This window comes from Plectropomus leopardus, chromosome 21, assembly GCF_008729295.1.
Source record: "Plectropomus leopardus isolate mb chromosome 21, YSFRI_Pleo_2.0, whole genome shotgun sequence".
NCBI lineage: Eukaryota > Metazoa > Chordata > Actinopteri > Perciformes > Serranidae > Plectropomus > Plectropomus leopardus.
The window spans coordinates 26,006,399-26,024,702 of NC_056483.1; the positions used below are offsets into that span (position 1 = coordinate 26,006,399).

An 18,304-nucleotide genomic window follows, 5' to 3' on the forward strand; every position below is an offset into this window, starting at 1 on the left:
TGCATCCCACCACACAGAAGCGCTGAAGTGTTGTTATGTTGTTTGCCAGCAGATACAAGTGACATAGATGAACCTTCAGCAGCACTGTCAGTGGAGAGCATGGATGTACTGGCGGACAGCCATGGATTGCTTCTGCCTTCAGTGGGGGCGGCACATCTAACGCTTTGTATCTGTACAGCAGCAGCTAGCCCGTCTATTTACTGAGCTAATACCAAAGAAAAAAGAAGGGAAAGGGGGCGTTTCTGTCTTACGTAAACCAACGGTGTACGTGGGCATTCCTGTCCTGCGCGACAGAAACGCCCCACCGCCAGTGCGTCACACGGACTTTGCTGGCTGAAATCTTAAGTGTTACCAAGACACGTTATTTTCAGCGGCAACCTTTCGTCTCCGATCTTCCACACGGGACGTGAACGCAGCATGTGTTGAGACAGCGGAGACTGAGTGGACAGGATGAGCACCGGCAGCTAGCATCTGGTCTGCGGCTCAGCATCAACAGCAGCAGCGTTCTTGTGGAGCTCCATGACAGGTCGGTAACACACGTCACACTCACACGGTGTATGTAGTGACAGTGTGGCTGCTCATCTGTCTCATCTCGGTACGTGTGCGTGTGCTTGCTGTGGTGTGTGTGTATCGTGTGTGTGGTAGAGCAGCGGCTGGCCCTGATGCAACGCTACAGGTGCACACACACACACACACACACACACACACACACACACACACACATACACACACACACACACACACACACGGCCGTGTCCTTCACAAGATCACTGTCTCCGCAGACAGAAGGTCATTAGAAGACGCAGCCTTCCTGATGCTCAGATGTCCGGTGATCGGCTCTTACCGAGCTGTGTCAGCAGATGATGACTTTGGTAGAGTCCTCTGCACAGCTGCCCGTCTTTTGCAGCTTTGCAACCCGAAATGTGTTCTTATTGACTTAGGGTGAAGTCAGGTAATTTGTGACATCAGGTAAAATGGGACAAACATGTGTTTGGTGACTAGGTATAGCTTTTTATGAAATGTTTAACAAATAATCAAAACATTTTCACAACACTCTTTGCTTTTATGGGAAACTGTTCTGAGCATTTGATGCACTCAGGTAGAATGGGACAAAAATTAAGCTAAAATTGGACATTTTATTCTGAAGTGAAAGCAGCATGATTTATGCTATTGTGTGCCACCCTGTCATATTACAGACATTTAAGTATTTTTGTTGCCTAAAGACATTAAAGATGCTGTGAGTCCATGTTAGCCGCAATACTCCAGAACAAGCCATCACTGTAGACAATATGGCACCAAAGAAACAAGCAGCAAAAGAGCAGGGAAAGCATGGCAGCACAGTTGGACAATCGTTTTTAAAATGAATATCTGCAGGTTACATTCATGATTTCACTAGCAAGGACCACACCTCAACAGGAGAATCATTTTGACGATTTATTGACATTAATGCAAATTGGTATCAACATTGATGTTGAATTATTGTGGGATGGATGGTTGAGTGCGGTGTGGGGAAGCTTCGGTGGGGAATCCGCTGTGGCTCCCAGGCACGACAGACCCCTAGGACCCTAGAGAGAGAGAGAAGGAGGAAAAAGGAAAGAGATTAAGGGAGGGGGGGAGGGGTGCAGAATACAAGAACGAAAAAGGAAGAGCAGGTTAGGAGGATATTTAAGCCAGAAGAGGCGCGGCTGAGGCTCGGTTGAGGTGTGGTCCTGCTCCCGAAATTCTGCTAGATAGCTTCACTTAATGAATTAATGACTGAGCTGTTGAATCATTTAAAGATCAAACAAACACGATTGTCCCTAATTCAGTGTTCCATGTTCTCTTAACATGCCATCAAAGGGAGATCGTGGTTTGAAGCTTCAAAGTTTCTAAATTGGGTTCGACATTGGGGGGCAAAAAAATGTTGGTTTAGTTTGATGACGTCATCATGCTATTTGTACATTAGTGTCAGGCATCAGTCGAACAGTGTTATACCTTAAAAAAAAAAAAAAAGAAAAAAAAAAAAAATATATATATATATATATATATATATATATATATATATATATATATATATACAAGTCTGTAATAGTATATGTATATGTGTATATATATATATAATATATATACTCACTGGCCACTTTATTAGGTACACCTTTTCAACTGGTTGTTAACGCAAATAGCTAATCAACCAACCACATGGCAACTCAATGATGCATTTGGGCATGTGTAGATGGTTAGGCATGTATGGTCAAGACGACCTGCTGAAGTTCCTGTCAACTAAGAAGAGGAACCTGCAATTCGCGAGGGCTCACCAAAATTGGACAATAGAAGACTGGAAAAACATTGACTGGTCTAATGAGTCTCGATTTCTGCTGCGACATTCAGATGGTAGGGTTAGAATTTGGTATAAACAACATGACAGCATGGATCCATCCTGCCTTGTATAAACAGTTCAGGCTGGTGGTGGTAGTATGATGGTGTGGGGGATATTTTCTTTGCATACTTTGGGCTCCTTAATATCAACTGAACATTGCTTAAACGCCAATGCCTACCTACATGTGAAGTTTGTAGATATGTAGCACCTAGCACCTGGCGGGCCGTGCATTTCACACCAAGGCCTTGTCGGGTGATGTCGAGTCAAATTTGAAGCTGCTGGCTAAGGCTAAACGTAAATACAGTAAGATTGTTATTCATGTCGGCGGCAATGACACCCGGTTATGGCAATCGGAGGTCACTAAAATTAACATAGAGTCGGTGGACGGCATCCATCCCACTTTGGATGGAGCTGCTCTACTCTCTAGGAATCTGGTCGACTTTATTAGAGGCCCAAAGCCATGACAAAACCAGAGTTGGAACCAGGGTGCAGAGTCGCAGTCTCGCAGTCTAATGTAAATGTTATAAAAAAACGGTGTCTGTCCCCCGACCACTTCATTTGTTTAAAGCTAAAATAAACAAAAGGGGAGTTGCACAAGAAAATCTCCTAAAAACTAACTCATCTCCTGTCAAACAGCATCGTAACAGGAGAATTAAATGCGGTCTCTTGAACGTTAGATCCTTATCAACCAAAGCTCATTTAGTCACTGATTTAATATTGATATTGATTTATTATGCCTCACTGAGACCTGGCTTTGTCCTGAAGAGTACGTTAGCCTGAATGAATCCACTCCTGCTGGTCATATAAATAGTCACGTTGCCTGGGACACTGGCTGAGGAGGGGGAGTCGCTGCTATTTTGATTCAAGCTTAGCAATTCACACTAAGGCTAAGCTAAACTATAGTTCATTTGAAAGCCTTTTTCTTAGTCTTTCTCATGCATCCTGGAAAACTCTACAGCCAATTCTAGTGTAGTGTACCGCGCCCCCGGCCCATACTCTGAATTTCTATCTGAATTCTCTGAGCTTATATCAAGTTTAGTGCTTAAATCAGACAAAATTATTATTGTAGGGAAATTTAACATTCACATGGATGTTAATAGTGATAGCCTTAGTTCTGCTTTCTCCACACTTTTGGATTCAATAGGCTTCAGTCAGTGTGTACATAAACCCACCCACCACGACAATCACACCTTCGATCTAGTCCTTGCATACGACATCGATATTGAAGATTTAGTCTTTCCTGAGATTCCTGCTCTGTCAGACCATTATTAAATAACTTTCAATTTTTTATTACTCAACTACAAGCCTCTCAGTAAGAGTTACTATTCTAGATGTCTATCTGATTCTGCAGTTGCTAAATTTAAGAAACTGATTCCTTCTGCTTTGACATCATTACCATGTCTTACAGTGACTGAAAACACTACTACTAACTTAAGTCATTGTCAAATTGACCGTCTCATCGATAATGCTACTGGCTCAATGCAATCAGCTCTCGACACTGTTGCACCCTTCAAGAAGAAAATAATGAAAAAAAGAAAATTAGCTCCATGGTTTAACCTCCAGATTCGCAAATTGAAAAAAACATCGCGAAAATTTGAAAGACACTGGCGTTCAACCAAACTGGAAGAGTCCCGTTTAGTCTGGCTGGACAGTCTTAAAATGTATAAGAAGGCCCTCCGCCATGCCAGGGCAAACTATTATTCATCATTAATTGAGAATAAACAAAAACAATCCCAGGTTTCTTTTCAACACTGTAGCCAGGCTGACTCAGAGTCACAGCTCCATAGAGCCTTGTATTCCTTCGGCCCTAAGCAGTGACGACTTTATGACTTTCTTTAATGATAAAATTAAACTATTTGATATAAAATCCCTCACCTCTTACCCTTACCTGACCTGACCCCGGACACAGATAGCCTGGCTATGGCAGCAAGGCCTGAAATTTATTTGGACCATTTCTCCCCCATTGACCTTTATCAACTCTATACTTTGATTTCTGCATCTAAGCCATCAACATGCCTGCTAGACCCCATCCCAAGTAAGCTCCTTAAGGAAGTTTTGCCCTTATTAGACAACTTTTTATTAGATATAATCAATGCGTCTTTATTAACAGGCTATGTACCTCAGTCTTTTAAAGTAGCTGTCATTAAACCTCTTCTAAAGAAGCCCACTCTCGATCCTGAGATTTTAGCTAACTATAGACCGATATCTAATCTCCCCTTTATTTCTAAAATCCTTGAGAGAGTGGTTGCTCATCAACTCCGACTTTCTTCAAGATAATAGTTTATTCGAGGACTTTCAGTCAGGCTTCAGAGTTCATCATAGTACAGAGATGGCACTTGCAAAAATTAATAACGACTTATTTATCACTTCTGACACGGGTCTGGTGTCTGTTTTAATCCTATTAGATCTCAGTGCCGCATGTGACACCATTGACCATCAAATCTTACTGCACAGACTGGAAAACTTAATTGGCCTTAAAGGAACGTCACTAGCCTGGTTTATGTCATACTTATCAGATCGTTCCCAATTTGTTCACATCAATGATCAACCCTCCACACATACTAACGTCTGCTTTGAAATGCCACAAGGTTCGGTGCATTGGACCAATCGTTTTTACTTTATGTATGCTTCCTCTAGGCAACATAATTACAAAACACTCTATAAATTTCCATTGTTATGCTGACGATATGCAATTATATCTATCTATGAAACCAGATGAAACTGATCAGCTATCTAGACTTCAAACATGTCTTAAGAATGTAAAAGCCTGGATGAGCCGTAATTTCCTGATGTTGAATTCAGACAAAACTGAAGTTATTGTTCTTGGCCCCAAACACCTCAGAAGCTTCTTTTCCATCAATGTAATTTCTCTAGATGGCATTAACTTGGCCTCTAGCAATACTGTACGGAACCTCAGAGTTTTATTTGATCAGAATTTATCTTTTGCCTCTCATATAAAACAAACTTGAAGGACGGCTTTCTTTCAAAAAAATTAGACATATCCTGTCCCAAACAGATGCTGAAAAATTAATACATGCATTTGTCACCTCTAGGCTGGATTACTGTAACTCCCTATTATTTGGTTGCCCCAACAAATCTCTTAGGTCTCTCCAACTGGTGCAGAACGCCGCTGCTCTTGTTTTAACGGAAAGCAAGAAAAGGGATCATATTTCTCCTGTTTTAGCTTCTTTGCACTGGCTCCCTGTGAAATCCTGGATTCTTCTTACTTACAAAGCTCTAAATGGTCAGGCTCCATCCTATCTGTCACAGCTCATAGTACCTTACCAACCCTCAAGATCACTGCACTCTGAAAATGCAGGGTTACTTGTGATTCCCAAAGTTTCCAAAAGTAGGATAGGAACCAGAGCCTTCAGCTACCACGCTCCTCTCCTATGGAACCATCTTCCAGTTTCAGTCAGGGAGGCAGAAACCGTTTCAACTTTTAAGGGAGGGTAGACTTAAGACCTTCCTCTTTGATAAAGCTTATAATTAGGGCTGGCTCAGGTTGCCTGGATCAGTCCATAGTTAGGCTGACATAAGTTTAACCTGCCGGGGGACTTCCTCTGATATGCTGAGCTCCTTTTCCTTCTCTCAATGCCGCCATCGGAAAATCATACATGTCTGTTAGCTGCATTGCCATTTGCAAGCTTAGCTTAGCCTCAGTAGTTTAGCTTAGCCTTACATCTGTGATAGCCATGTGGTACTCTCACTACCTGGGGCTCACGATTACAGAGCCTGGGTCTGTTGAATTGCACTATGCTAATCTTGTTGCCTCTCGGGAGCATTCCTGCACCCTTGTTTCCTAGTTTCCTGGATTCTGGCCATAACCTTGACTGTGCCTGACTGTGGTGATAGCTGTGCTGATGCTACGACCTTACCTTTGGTTGTGCTCGTGCTGTGGCTGTACTGATACTGTGATTGCGCCGATGTTGTGATCTTGCCTTTGGACACCTCCCTATCAACATATGCATGAGACTGTTATCATCACCCTCAACATCATCATAGAGTGCAATTAATAATTTCACACCTACCGTTATTGTAATATGGCATCTGTTTCTATTATTGCTGTGCCCCCCCCCCCCCCTCCTTTTTTGCCATGATTGTATTTCATTTGTTATTTACGACATTTATTGCTCATCTGTCCATCCTGGAAGAGGGATCCCTTATCATCCTCTACCGCTCTTCCTGAGGTTTCTTAATTTTTTTTCCCCCCGTTACAGGGGTTCTTTTTCGGGAGTTTTTCCTTGGGTGATGTGAGGGTCTAAGGGCAGAGGGATGTCATACACTGTAAAGCCCTCTGAGGCAAACCATGTTTTGTGATAGTGGGCTCTATAAATAAAATTGACTTGACTTGACCAAGAATAGGCAAGCTTTAACAAGATTGTACACTAAATTGTGAAACTGCAGTTAAATATAAAAAAGACAGCAACAAGACTGTCACATTTGTTCTTGAGAATAGGCCCACATGCGACAGCGACACAATGAAACAATTCTCTTTTTGTACTTCCACTACAATCACACAGCTGCGTCAGTGCGCCACATTATTTACATACATTGCAGAAGAGCAAGAATTTATGTTTTCATTTTTAGTATATTTGTCATTTTATTTTGTTGTCATTGATTTGATATGAACAAAATAAAATTACAAAAACATATTAAATATGAAAAATTAAATAAATAAAATGCTTGCACTCACTAAAACGGCTGTCCCCCAAAACACTTATTTCAACACAAAATCCATTCTCCTTTCTTTCCTCAAGAAGACTTCAGTGACTTGGTTGTACAGTTTATCTGTGCGTTTCAGTTCCAAAAACAAATCCTTTTCTATCGACATGGAGGCCAATGCTGAAAGCCGTGTCTGTCCAGTCGTGTTTCTGGCGTATGTTTTGATTTGCTTTAAGGCCGAAAATGACCGCTCAACAGAAGCAGTGGACACAGGGATTGTCACAGCCAAACAAGCCAGTGCATAAAGCTGTTCCATACTCTCACTCAGTTCTTTGCTCCTAAGAAAATCAAGGAGATCAGCTGGACTTTTCCCTTCAAAGTCAGTTCTGTTTTTAGTCGGGGCAGATCGAACAGTGCACCGTTTGTGTTAAGCTGGAAAAGGCTGTTTGTGGAAACTTTCTCCGGTATGTCTGAAAGTGCTGGGGATCCAGAAGGGAGAGAAACAACAGTTTTTCTTGATTCAATAGTCTTGAAATTGATTCCGTATCTGGCAAAGAATGTTGTCCAGAATGTTGCTGTGGAGTTGTTGGTAGTGTGCGCGAAGGTCGCCTTGCATGGTGTTCCAGTATGTGATCAAACAACTCCTTTAGCGCAACCCTCTTCTCATGGACTGCATTCACCAGTCTTGATGTACAGTATATTGCCACTGCATTGGTGCAACATGAGGAAGATGCCGCTTGCACATTTCATCCAGTAGTTGAGTGCGCTTTGGGGATCTGGAGAAGAACGCAGCGAGGGCATTCAGGTTGGCAAAAAACACCTTGCATTTTTTAAGCTTTGAGGCTCCTTGAGTCAGTACTAAATTAAGCAATGTGCATAGCAGTGAATGAATAAGGCCATAGGTGCCCTCCTCTTAACTTTCGCTTGCACCCCATTTAGTCAAGATGCCATTACTGCTGTGCCATCGTAACACTGTGCCACAACTTTGTCCAGACAACATTCATATTCCTTGAGGAAAGAAAAGATAAGAGCAGCAATGTCATCAGCTCGCCTGCCACTAGTTACATCCTCATATTTGACAAAACGCTCCTTGACACCTGATGTCGTTACATAGCTCAGGACAAGTGCGAGACGTGCATTACCCACGTCTGTTGTCTCATCCACCATTACAGCGACGAAAGGTGCTTTTTTGATCTCCGTTTTGATCTCTTCTCCCATCACTTCCGCAATACTATAAATTAGGTCATTCTGTATTTTGCCAGATGTCCCAGTAAACACTCTGTTAGTAGACAGGGCGTTATGCAAGTCTGTGTCATGCTTGGCAAGAAAAGAAAGAAGTCCCATGTAGTTGCCTCTGTTTGTGGACTGAGTGCTTTTATCGTGTCCCCTAAATGAAAGTTCCTGTTTACCCAGGAACACGACACAATCAATCAGTCTTTTTAGTATCTCCCTATTTTTCTTCACCATTTCATCGTGGAGCTCTCTTTCCCTGCGCACCTGTTTGTTGAGCTGTGTATCCACTCTGGTGTCCCCAAAAGTTTTTAAAAGCACGGTAGCTTGCAAGTGTCCAGACGTGCTTTGGTGTCTTGTTGCTGCCTTGGTTAAACAATTTAAGTTCGCAAATCCAGTGTAGCTCCAAACACCAAATTGATCATTTGCAGACAAAAGGCATTCCCAGCAGAACAATTTGCAGCGCCCCTCGGAAGCTGTAAGCCAGGGGTACCGCTCATAGTTACTTGATGTATGATTTTTTTATGTTAACTTGGCTGTTTTTCCACAGGAAACATATGGGGCTGGCCGGTAACATAAAATGTTGAATTACAGTTGCAAATTCAGTTTATACCAGGGTTTATACAAGGCATTTTGAGCAACCATTTAAGCTGTTTTTTAGGATGTGAACATTTTCAAATCAGTTTGATAATAAGCCAAACACTGGACAGGACCAGTTTACCTGATTTTACAAGGTGTTCCACATGATTCAGCAGTCAGTCCTGAGTGGAAACAAATGACACTGCTTCTCAACAGAAAACGAGTGTCTGACTATCATGTAGCATCCCGTAACACTGGAGCTCTGTTTTTACACTAAATCCACTGAATATGCACTTCTGTTACTTCATGTAAACAAACCACACAGCTATCAGCTTTGCGCTGGAGACCAGACCAGAGGCTTAAACACTTAAGAGATGGATAAGTAACCTACTCCGTGTCTTCCTTCGTTTGTAATGTTACTTTTTATATCAGAGAACACACTTTTCTAGTGTGTTTACTAGAAATTACATACAAAATAGCCAACAGCAAGTAACATTGAACTTTTTGCAATAATCATTTATCTCAGCAAAAACCTTCAGCCTTCCAGCCATCTCCCTCCAGCCATCTGACACTGTATTAAGGCTTTTGAAGTGTAATAAGGAAGTTTCATGCACGTAAATAATTAGTCATCTCCAATTAATGAGTCTGCTGTCCAATGAAAGTTGAGCTCACATACTTGCGGCCAGTAAGGACAGCTCTTTTGTCGGCTTTGAATGCAAAATGTTTGGATTTTGTCTTTTTAAGAGAACAAGACTAGATTAAAACCTAGTATTTGGCTGGACAGTGTACAGGGGTTCTCAACCTTTCTCCTTCAGGGACTTATTCACTTTCACTGAGTAAACTGAAGTATTTCAGGGATATTTCATATTATGTTAAAATTCTAAACGTAACAGCAAATAAACTGTTCAAATAAACTGTACAAATAACCCAAATGCCTACTGCAGGAAGTTTGGGTTAGATAGGCAATTATGACAAATTTTTAGCATATTATTTTCTGTGAATATTGCATCAGAAATGGTTTTCTTGGTGTTTGTTTACACTTTTTATAGGATTTAATAAACTCACAATAATACATTCTTTAAAGTCTTTGTTTGTGAGAAATTTGTGTAGCTTGGCCATCTTTTCTTTGACAGGTTGAAGCTGTCTAGCATAGAGTGAAGGCTTTGTGAATACTGCTTGTGTTCAGGTCTTTACTGTGATTTAAAAAGTTTATGTTGAACAATAATCTAAACTTCAAAAATACAGCTGCGTTTAATTATCTTTGGTGGTTTGTTTTATTTTGTCTTATTTTATTTTTAAGTTTTTGAACAGCCTTTAAAATGAAGAAGGCCTTTCGACCCACTGGGATGCTTTGGTGACTCACAGAGGGTTCGGGACCCCCATGTTGCAAACCAGAGGTGTATGAAGCACGTTGTTGTGGTCCAGCCCAAAATTCATATAGCCTAAATATATGTTTAAATAGAGAACAGTCCAACACAGCCACACAGCGGCTGACATAGGTTTTGTCTGCCGGGGGATTTTCTAGGATACACTGAGCTCCTTCTTCCTTCTCTTGCTCCCTCCATCTGCAAGCGCTCTTGTCTTTTTACTGCATTACACTAACTCGGTTGCCTCTCTGGAGCATTCGTGCTGCCTTGCTTCGTAGTTTTCCCAGATCTTGGCTGCAATCTTGGCTGTGCCTGGATTGTGGTGATGGCCTTACATTTGACTGTGCTAGTGCTGTGGCTGCACTGATGCTGTACCTTGGGCTCGCCTTGATTGTGGTCTTGGTTGTGCTGTTGCTGTGGTCCTGTCTGAGGCTGCGCCTGTGTGGTGGGCCTTGGTTGCATGATCCTGCTTGACTTGACCTTCTACTGCCGTTATTATGCGTCATACCTCCAGTTTTAATATACACATGGGACTCTTATCAACACCTACGATATTTGCAACATATACATAACATGTAACATCACATGCTATCATACAGTTCATTTAGTAATTTTACGTCTATCACTATTTTTATATGATATGCTATTGTTACCATTATTGCTGTGCTTCTCTCCCCCCCTCTCTCTTCCCCTCTCTCTTTCTCTCTCTCTTTCTCTTTCCTCTTTGTCATTACATGTAATAATCATTTAATTGTTATTTACAACATCTATGGCATGTCTTTCTGTCCTGGAAGAGGGATCCCTCCTCAGTCGCTCTTCCTAAGGTTTCTACCATTTTTCCCCCTGTTACAGGGTTTTTTGGGGGGAGTTTTTCCTTAGATAATGTGAGGGTCTAAGGGCAGAGGGATCTCGTATGCTGTAAAGCCCTCTAAGGCAAATCGCAATAAGAGCCAAGCTCCGCTGATACCGATAGTTTGTGAATTGTATCGCCGTTAATTAACAAACTGAGAATTCTGTCATTGTGGTGGCACCCCGTCCAACACTGTAACACAAAATATTCATAACAACAGCACCACCCATAAATAACATCTAAATAAATGTAAGGCTCATGTTTTACAGACATGGCTGTTTTCAAACAAACTGATTAGGTGATCCTCTGTCCTCTGTCCAAAACTGACATAATGATCGTGGATGGCTCTATAGCTGTCTAGCTTTGTATTTCCACCATGCTGCCATGTTACACTGCTTACAGAGTATGAGGAATAACTTTACAGTAATACAGGACCGTCAGCTTCTGTCAGCGTGTCCACCGTGTCCACCGTGTCCACGCCTTTGAAAGAACAACGCCCAATAGGGAAATGGCAACGTCACATCCTCAGTCACACTGACCAGTGGTGCAACTGTATCAACTCTTATCACTAAGTCACTCACTCACAGAGCCCTGTGTTTATAAGGCTGATCTCACATGCTGCGGTCCAGCCAATAACTTGTTTCTCCTCTCATTACCCCCTCCCTCCTCTGCTGAAATTTAATCTCTTTCATGTTGCTGTAACTTACAGAAGCATATTGCTGACACTCTAGAATAAAAAAATATGGATCAGTTTCATGTTATAACGTGATAATTTTTATTGTATGTCAGCTGTATGACTTCAGCCTCGCCAAGCTGCAGTGTGTTTCATGCTTTTGGTCTGAACACATACAGCGTTGTTGCAATGTTGCTGCTGCGTTACTGCTCGCAGATATTGGTATTGTATTTTCATATTTATAAGCACAAATTCCTCTCATTTATGAAGTCGTACAAGCTCCTGCACAGCCGACAACACAGTCCTGTAAATGTTTCAAAATCAAATGTCTTGTATTAGCAACTGAGGCCTGTCAGAGGGCTTTTGTTTTGAAAGGGAAGCGGGGAAGTTGGAGTAAAACAGACGTCTTTGTATTTCCTAATCTCTGTGCAGTAACTTAAACTGCAGTAAAACGTGATGTAGATTCAATATAATCATCAAAACACCATCTTCACTGTCGATTTCTGCTGACATACAGTATAAATTATCACGTTATAATGTAAAACTTTTCACATTATAATGTGAAACTAATCCGTATCCGTGGTAACTGGCCGCCTTGGCTTGTCAGTAAATTACACATGACCTATATGACACTTGTTGCTCCATTAGTGAGTTTACAAACATGACACTATATTAATCATGCTGCCATATTGCTTTTTACTAATGTAGTTTGAGTTGGATTTAGCGACTGTGACTTCGGCTACTGTTAAAAGTGCCAGAACGACATAATAACAAATGCTGGTTCAGCTGGTTTGCATAAATTAAACTGGTTTAAGATTGTGCACTGCACTGGACCAGCCCAAGTAACCCAACTTTTCAATTCAGAGTTGAAGTGTGGTGGTGTGTTAAGTGCATCAATCCATACCTTTGCAAGTCTGGTAACCAATTACAGACAAACAGTAAGTAATACCATTACTCAAGAGTTTCGTTCAGGGTCATCTATAGTGTATGTACCAAGTTTGATGACGATAAAATGAAACGTGCCAAAATAAAAAAAAATAGCAAAGACATCTAGGCACCAATGGGCATGGCCCATATTAGTTGAATTGCCAACATCCAAGAAATACACTGTGCAAAGATTGTTTTAATGGCCTCATGGTTTATGAATTATTAGCTAAAATATATACAGTAACTTACAATAACTGACCACATGGTGGCACTACCGTGTTGTAATATGTTTAACATTTCCAGATGGGGCATGTGTTAGGGCTGAGCTATTAATCAGATTTTAATTTGGATTACGATTTTGGTTTCCCTCGATTTTCAAAACAAGATAATCGAGATAAAACGATTATGTGCGGCATGATGAGCGTAACAATGTTGCTCCCATTTTGTCTTTTATTCTGTAAATCAAACACACCCTTTCCTCCTGCTCGAAAATCCCCCCCAGAGTCCAAACAAGTGTCAGCACAGGTTGAAAACAGAGAGCCACAGCACACTGCCTCTGGTTGTTGTGAAACTTCTCATCTTTTTTCCAGACAGCATGTGCAGCGTGACAGAGAGTTCGAGTGACAACTAGCGTGAGCAGAGAGAGCAGAGAGCAGTATGTGCCGGTGGTGGTGATAGTGATTCTGCAGTAAGAGGAGCAGAGGGTTTAATGTGAAACAGGGCTGTGTGATATGTCAACATTTGAGGCTATTTGTCAGAGAATAAATGACTACAGACATGTCAGATGTGGATTTAAGTGACAGAAGTTGGCACAGAAGTTAGCAAGCTGAGTTAGCTTCCCACAGGAAACACACCAGGCTCCTTAGGTGAACTGTAAAGGTGGACCCACTTTACTCATTGTAGTAACGCTCCCAGCCGCTTCTAAACAGATAATGAGTCTCTCCTCAGTTATAGTGAAACAATCATTGATCCCAACTCAAAATTTATTTTGCTGATACAGTAATTGTTATGTATTGTTAAAATTATATTAGGTGGGTTAGGTTTTATTATTATATGAATGTGAACAAAGTACAGTTAATGTGCAAGACGTGTTGCGTAGTCATGGTTGCACCACAAAGCTTTCATTGTTTTTCAGTTCACTTATATTTAAAGTTAAAGGGCATCCAGTGTTAAAAATAAACACCAGAGTTAATGTTCAATAACTGTATGATGTTCTAAAGGCCATTGAGTAATCAGGTTAAATAATGATTCCAATATCAATCAAAATAATCGGGATTATTATTTTTGCTCATGCGTAGTCATTCTACCTTATCTCTATAATGCCAAAAATAAATGCCTAAGAAAACCAATTATTTAATGATGCTTAAATCCTGCCCTCCTTCTCCTTTCCTCTTACCTCACTTAGACCCACTGAAAGCCTCCTAAGCAGAAAACCACAGAAGAAGTGACAGGAAAGAAGGATGGACTCCATCTCCATGATGGGCAGCAGCAGGGGCCCTGTGTTCCTCACAGCCCCATCCTCCCAACACCCCCGACACAAACAGACCTCTTTTCTACCAAATGGAACAAAGAGCGGCGATGGAGATGCAGAGACTGCCTGTCTACCTGCCCAGCCCACAGTGGCCATCCTGGGCTCAGGTGACTTCTCCAAGTGCCTGACCATCCGCCTACTGCGCTGTGGCTTCCATGTGGTGGTGGGCAGCCGCCATCCCAAGCTGGCAGCCCAGTCATTTCCTCATGTAGTGGATGTGACACACCATGAAGACGCTGTGGGGAAGGCCAGCATTGTGTTCCTGGCAATCCGCCGTGAGCACTACTCTATCCTGTGGGACCTCAAGCATCTACTGGAAGGTAAATATCAACACAAATGCGCACCGAGGACACGTATATCTAATTTTACATATCTTGACCCTTTCTCATTACTTTTACACTGCAGTTAAGTGATGGCTTAAATGCATTGCCATACAACACACCTTTGAGAACAGTAAAAGTAAACTTCATGTTCATTGTGATGACCAAAGCACTTTTAACTTACTTCAAGCTTGTTTTTTAATTTTGCACAAAACAGAAAAGCACTGAAAGATAGTAGTTAGGGCTGTGTGTGTAAAAGGTTAAAAATATGAAAAAGTGTTTTTTTTTAAAGATTTTTCCCTTTTTTATTGATAGGAAAAATGTAGAATGTCAGGAAAGCGTGAGAGTGTTTATTGTTTATTGTTTATTGGATCCCCATTAGTTGTCACCATGGTGACGACTATTCTTCCTGGGGTCCCTAAAAAAATAATTCCCAAAATAGAAATCACGAAAAATACAACATAAAATATAAAACAAGCAAAAATTATTCTCATAAAACTAACTCAAATCATAAAATAGAAATAGATATAAGCATACATCATAACGTGTGCATGCACACATCCTCTCACAGACATCAAATTCTTAAAGGGTCATATAGTATGCATACACAGTACAAGTATACATACACAGTACAAGTATACATACATAGTACAAGCACCTACACATGCACCTACACATACGTACGCACACAGACACATTCAGAGATCAGCTCATTAAGAGCTGTCTCTCTACAAGTTTAAACTAAAAATCCAAAAATAAGGCACTTTGCAGCTTTACAGACATCAGTCAACTAAATTTAACCTAATTTCTTTACTCAAAACCGCTTTTTTCAATTCGCTTCTAAATCCTGATTTTTTACACTTAAGAATGAGGCAGTATGGAAGTCCATTCCAATATGCAATAGCTCTGTACAATACAGTTCTTTTCAGTGCATTTGTCCTAGGTCTAGGTGGTCTGAAACGACAGCTTAAGGCCTGTCTGGTTTCATAATCATGTGTGATCTTGATAGGTACTAATAGAGAAAATAGGCTACTGGGTTTACGTGAACTACAGATATTATTCAAATACAAGATAAGGCTGCACGCCAATCTCTCCTCTACTTTCATCCAGGAGAGTTTATCATGCATAGCAGTTACATTATTCCTGATAGAACAGTGAAGTGCCAGTCGTGCAGCTCTATTCTGAGCGAGCTGGAGTTTAGCAAGTTCTTTTTTTGAGGTGCCAGACCATATTGCAGGGCAGTAGTCAATGTAGGATAAGACTAATGATTGAATAACAAGCTTGATTGTTGTGTCAGTTAAAAAACATGCACATTTTCTTATGTTTGAGATACTTTTACTCATTTTACTAACTATATTGTTTATATGAGTAGACCAAGATAATGTTTCATCTATAGTAATGCCCAGCAGTTTGGCTTCTCTAACTTACTCAATAGCTGCACCATGTAATGAGAGGACCAACTTCTGATTAGATCGAAGTGAGTAGTTAGACCCAAGTACCATACATTTTGTTTTAAAAATATTCAACTTTAACTTGTTTGCTGTAACCCAGTCAGCTATCAGTGTTAGCTCATCTTGAAGTGTCTTATTAACTTGTTCAGTACTGTTTGCAGATGTAAAGATGGTTGTATCATCCGCATACATTACTATACCCGCATTTCTTAACACATATGGCATATTGTTTACAAAAATAGAATAGAGGAGAGGTCCGAGGCAGCTCCCCTGGGGAATACCACACTGAAGTGTCTCTATATCTGAAAAAGCACCATTAAACTTAACACATTGTCTCCTGTCAGTCATATAACTTCTCATAAAATCAATCACAGAGTTTTTAAAACCATAGGCTGAAAGCTTCAAGAGTAACAATTCATGGTCAATCAGATCAAAGGCTACACTAAAGTCCAGAAATACAACACCTACCACTGACTTCCTGTCTATCTGTGTAAGCAGGTCAGGTCATCAGTGAGACATGTCAGAGCAGTGCTAGTGGAGTAGCCTCCCTTATATGCATGTTGGACATCAGAGTTCATATTATTTGCTTCAAAATAATGCTGAATTTGCTGAAACATGATTCCCTCCAACAGTTTGCTTAGCACAGGTAACACACTTATTGGCCTGCTGTTATGCCCTGTGAGTGGCTCTCTGCAGTTTTTTGGCAGAAGAGTGACTTTTGCAATCTTCCACAGATTTGGATAAATAGATTCTTTAAAACATAAATTGAAAATATGACATAGTGGTTTTGCTATTACTTTTGCTGCAAGCTTTAAAAGTTTGCCATCTAAATTATCCAAACCGCAAGGTTTGTCACACTTAATTGTAAGAAGAAGTTTTTCCACATCTACCTCCCTAAGAATTTTAAATTCAAAACAACAATCTTTATTAACCATAATGTGATTTCTTATATTATCTATAGATGACCTGTAACATCCCGGCAACAGCTGATCCCTAATTGAATTAACTTTTTGTGAGAAATATTTATTGAAATAGTTAGCTATATCATAGGGTCTAGTTATTAATATCCCATTGTGTTCTATAAAAGAAGGCGTTTTACCATTTTTACTTCTGCCCATAACTTCATTAATTGTTCTCCATAGTCTTTTACTGTCACCATTGCACTCATTGAATTTGGATTCATAATATTGTTTTTTCTTCTTTCTATTTAATTTAGTTACCTTATTTCTTAGCAAGCGGTAAGCTTTCCAGTCTACTAAACAACCAGAGTTAATTGCATGCTTTTTCAGTTGATCCCTTCTTTTCATGCAATTTCTTAATTCCTCATCCAGCCATAATGCTTTTTTCGATCTTACAGAGAGCCTCTTAATTGGAGCATGTTGGTCACATACTGTAGAAAACAACGTCATAAAGGACTCCAATGCAGGTTCTGCATGCAGCCTCTCAAGTATAACATCCCATTCTATATTTTCCACACTAGAAACAAAGTCACTTTCAGAAAAAGTTCTGTAAATTCTCTTGTAAATGACCTTAGGCCCTGCTTTGAGAGCCTTTGTTTTTACAGCCAAGGCAATAATATTGTGGTCACTGAAACCCACAGGTAATGATACAGCTTTTGAGCATTTTTGTTCATTTTTGTTAGTAAAAAAGTGATCAATGCATGTTGATGTAATTGAGCCATAACCATTAATGCTTATTCTAGTGGGTAAGTTAATAACTTGAGATAAATTGCATATATTAGCTGCATCAGACAAAGCCCTTTTCAATGAACAGTTATCAGAAAACCAGTCAATATTCATATCAGCAAGAAAAAAAATATCATTACTAGTATCTGTTGCATTATGGAACATAGTACATATATTGTTCAAATATTCAATTTTCGAACTAGGTGGTCTATAGCAGCAGCATGTTAGTATAGGCCTGTGATGTGAAGTATAAACTTGGAGCCAAAGGGCTTCCACTCCTGTCATGCCAAGATCATTTCTAATTTTTACTGGAATATGATCTTGTATAAAGAAAGCAACCCCACCTCCAAACCTGTCTCTATCTAACCTGAAAACATTGTATCCTGGAATTGATATAGCTGCATCCTCTATAGTGTCATCTAAATGCGTCTCTGAGACAGCCATTACCTGAATATTATTATCATGCACAACAGAGCAAAGATCATGGACTTTATTTTTTAAACTGCAGATATTTAAATGAGCAAATTTTAAACCTTTTTTGGTAGGTTAAGGGTCATAAAAAGAAAATAGCTGCAAAAATTTAAGTTTAAAATTTACAATTTGCAAGTGGGGATTATCAACCTTGAGACATTGGCATATCCGTCTTCGGGGTGGATGTGAAAGGCACACT

General features: G+C 40.3%; 1 protein-coding gene across 1 annotated transcript in view; it reads left to right on the forward strand.

Moving 5' to 3' along the window:
* The first annotated feature begins 356 nt into the window (after nt 1-356).
* Nucleotides 357-18,304, forward strand: part of LOC121960911 (metalloreductase STEAP2-like) — a 56,054-nt gene continuing 38,106 nt past the window's right edge. Inside the window, 2 exon segments of the mRNA XM_042510804.1 lie at nt 357-526; nt 14,053-14,498. Of these exon segments, the coding sequence (XP_042366738.1) occupies nt 14,108-14,498 (391 nt within the window). The 5' untranslated portion in view covers nt 357-526; nt 14,053-14,107.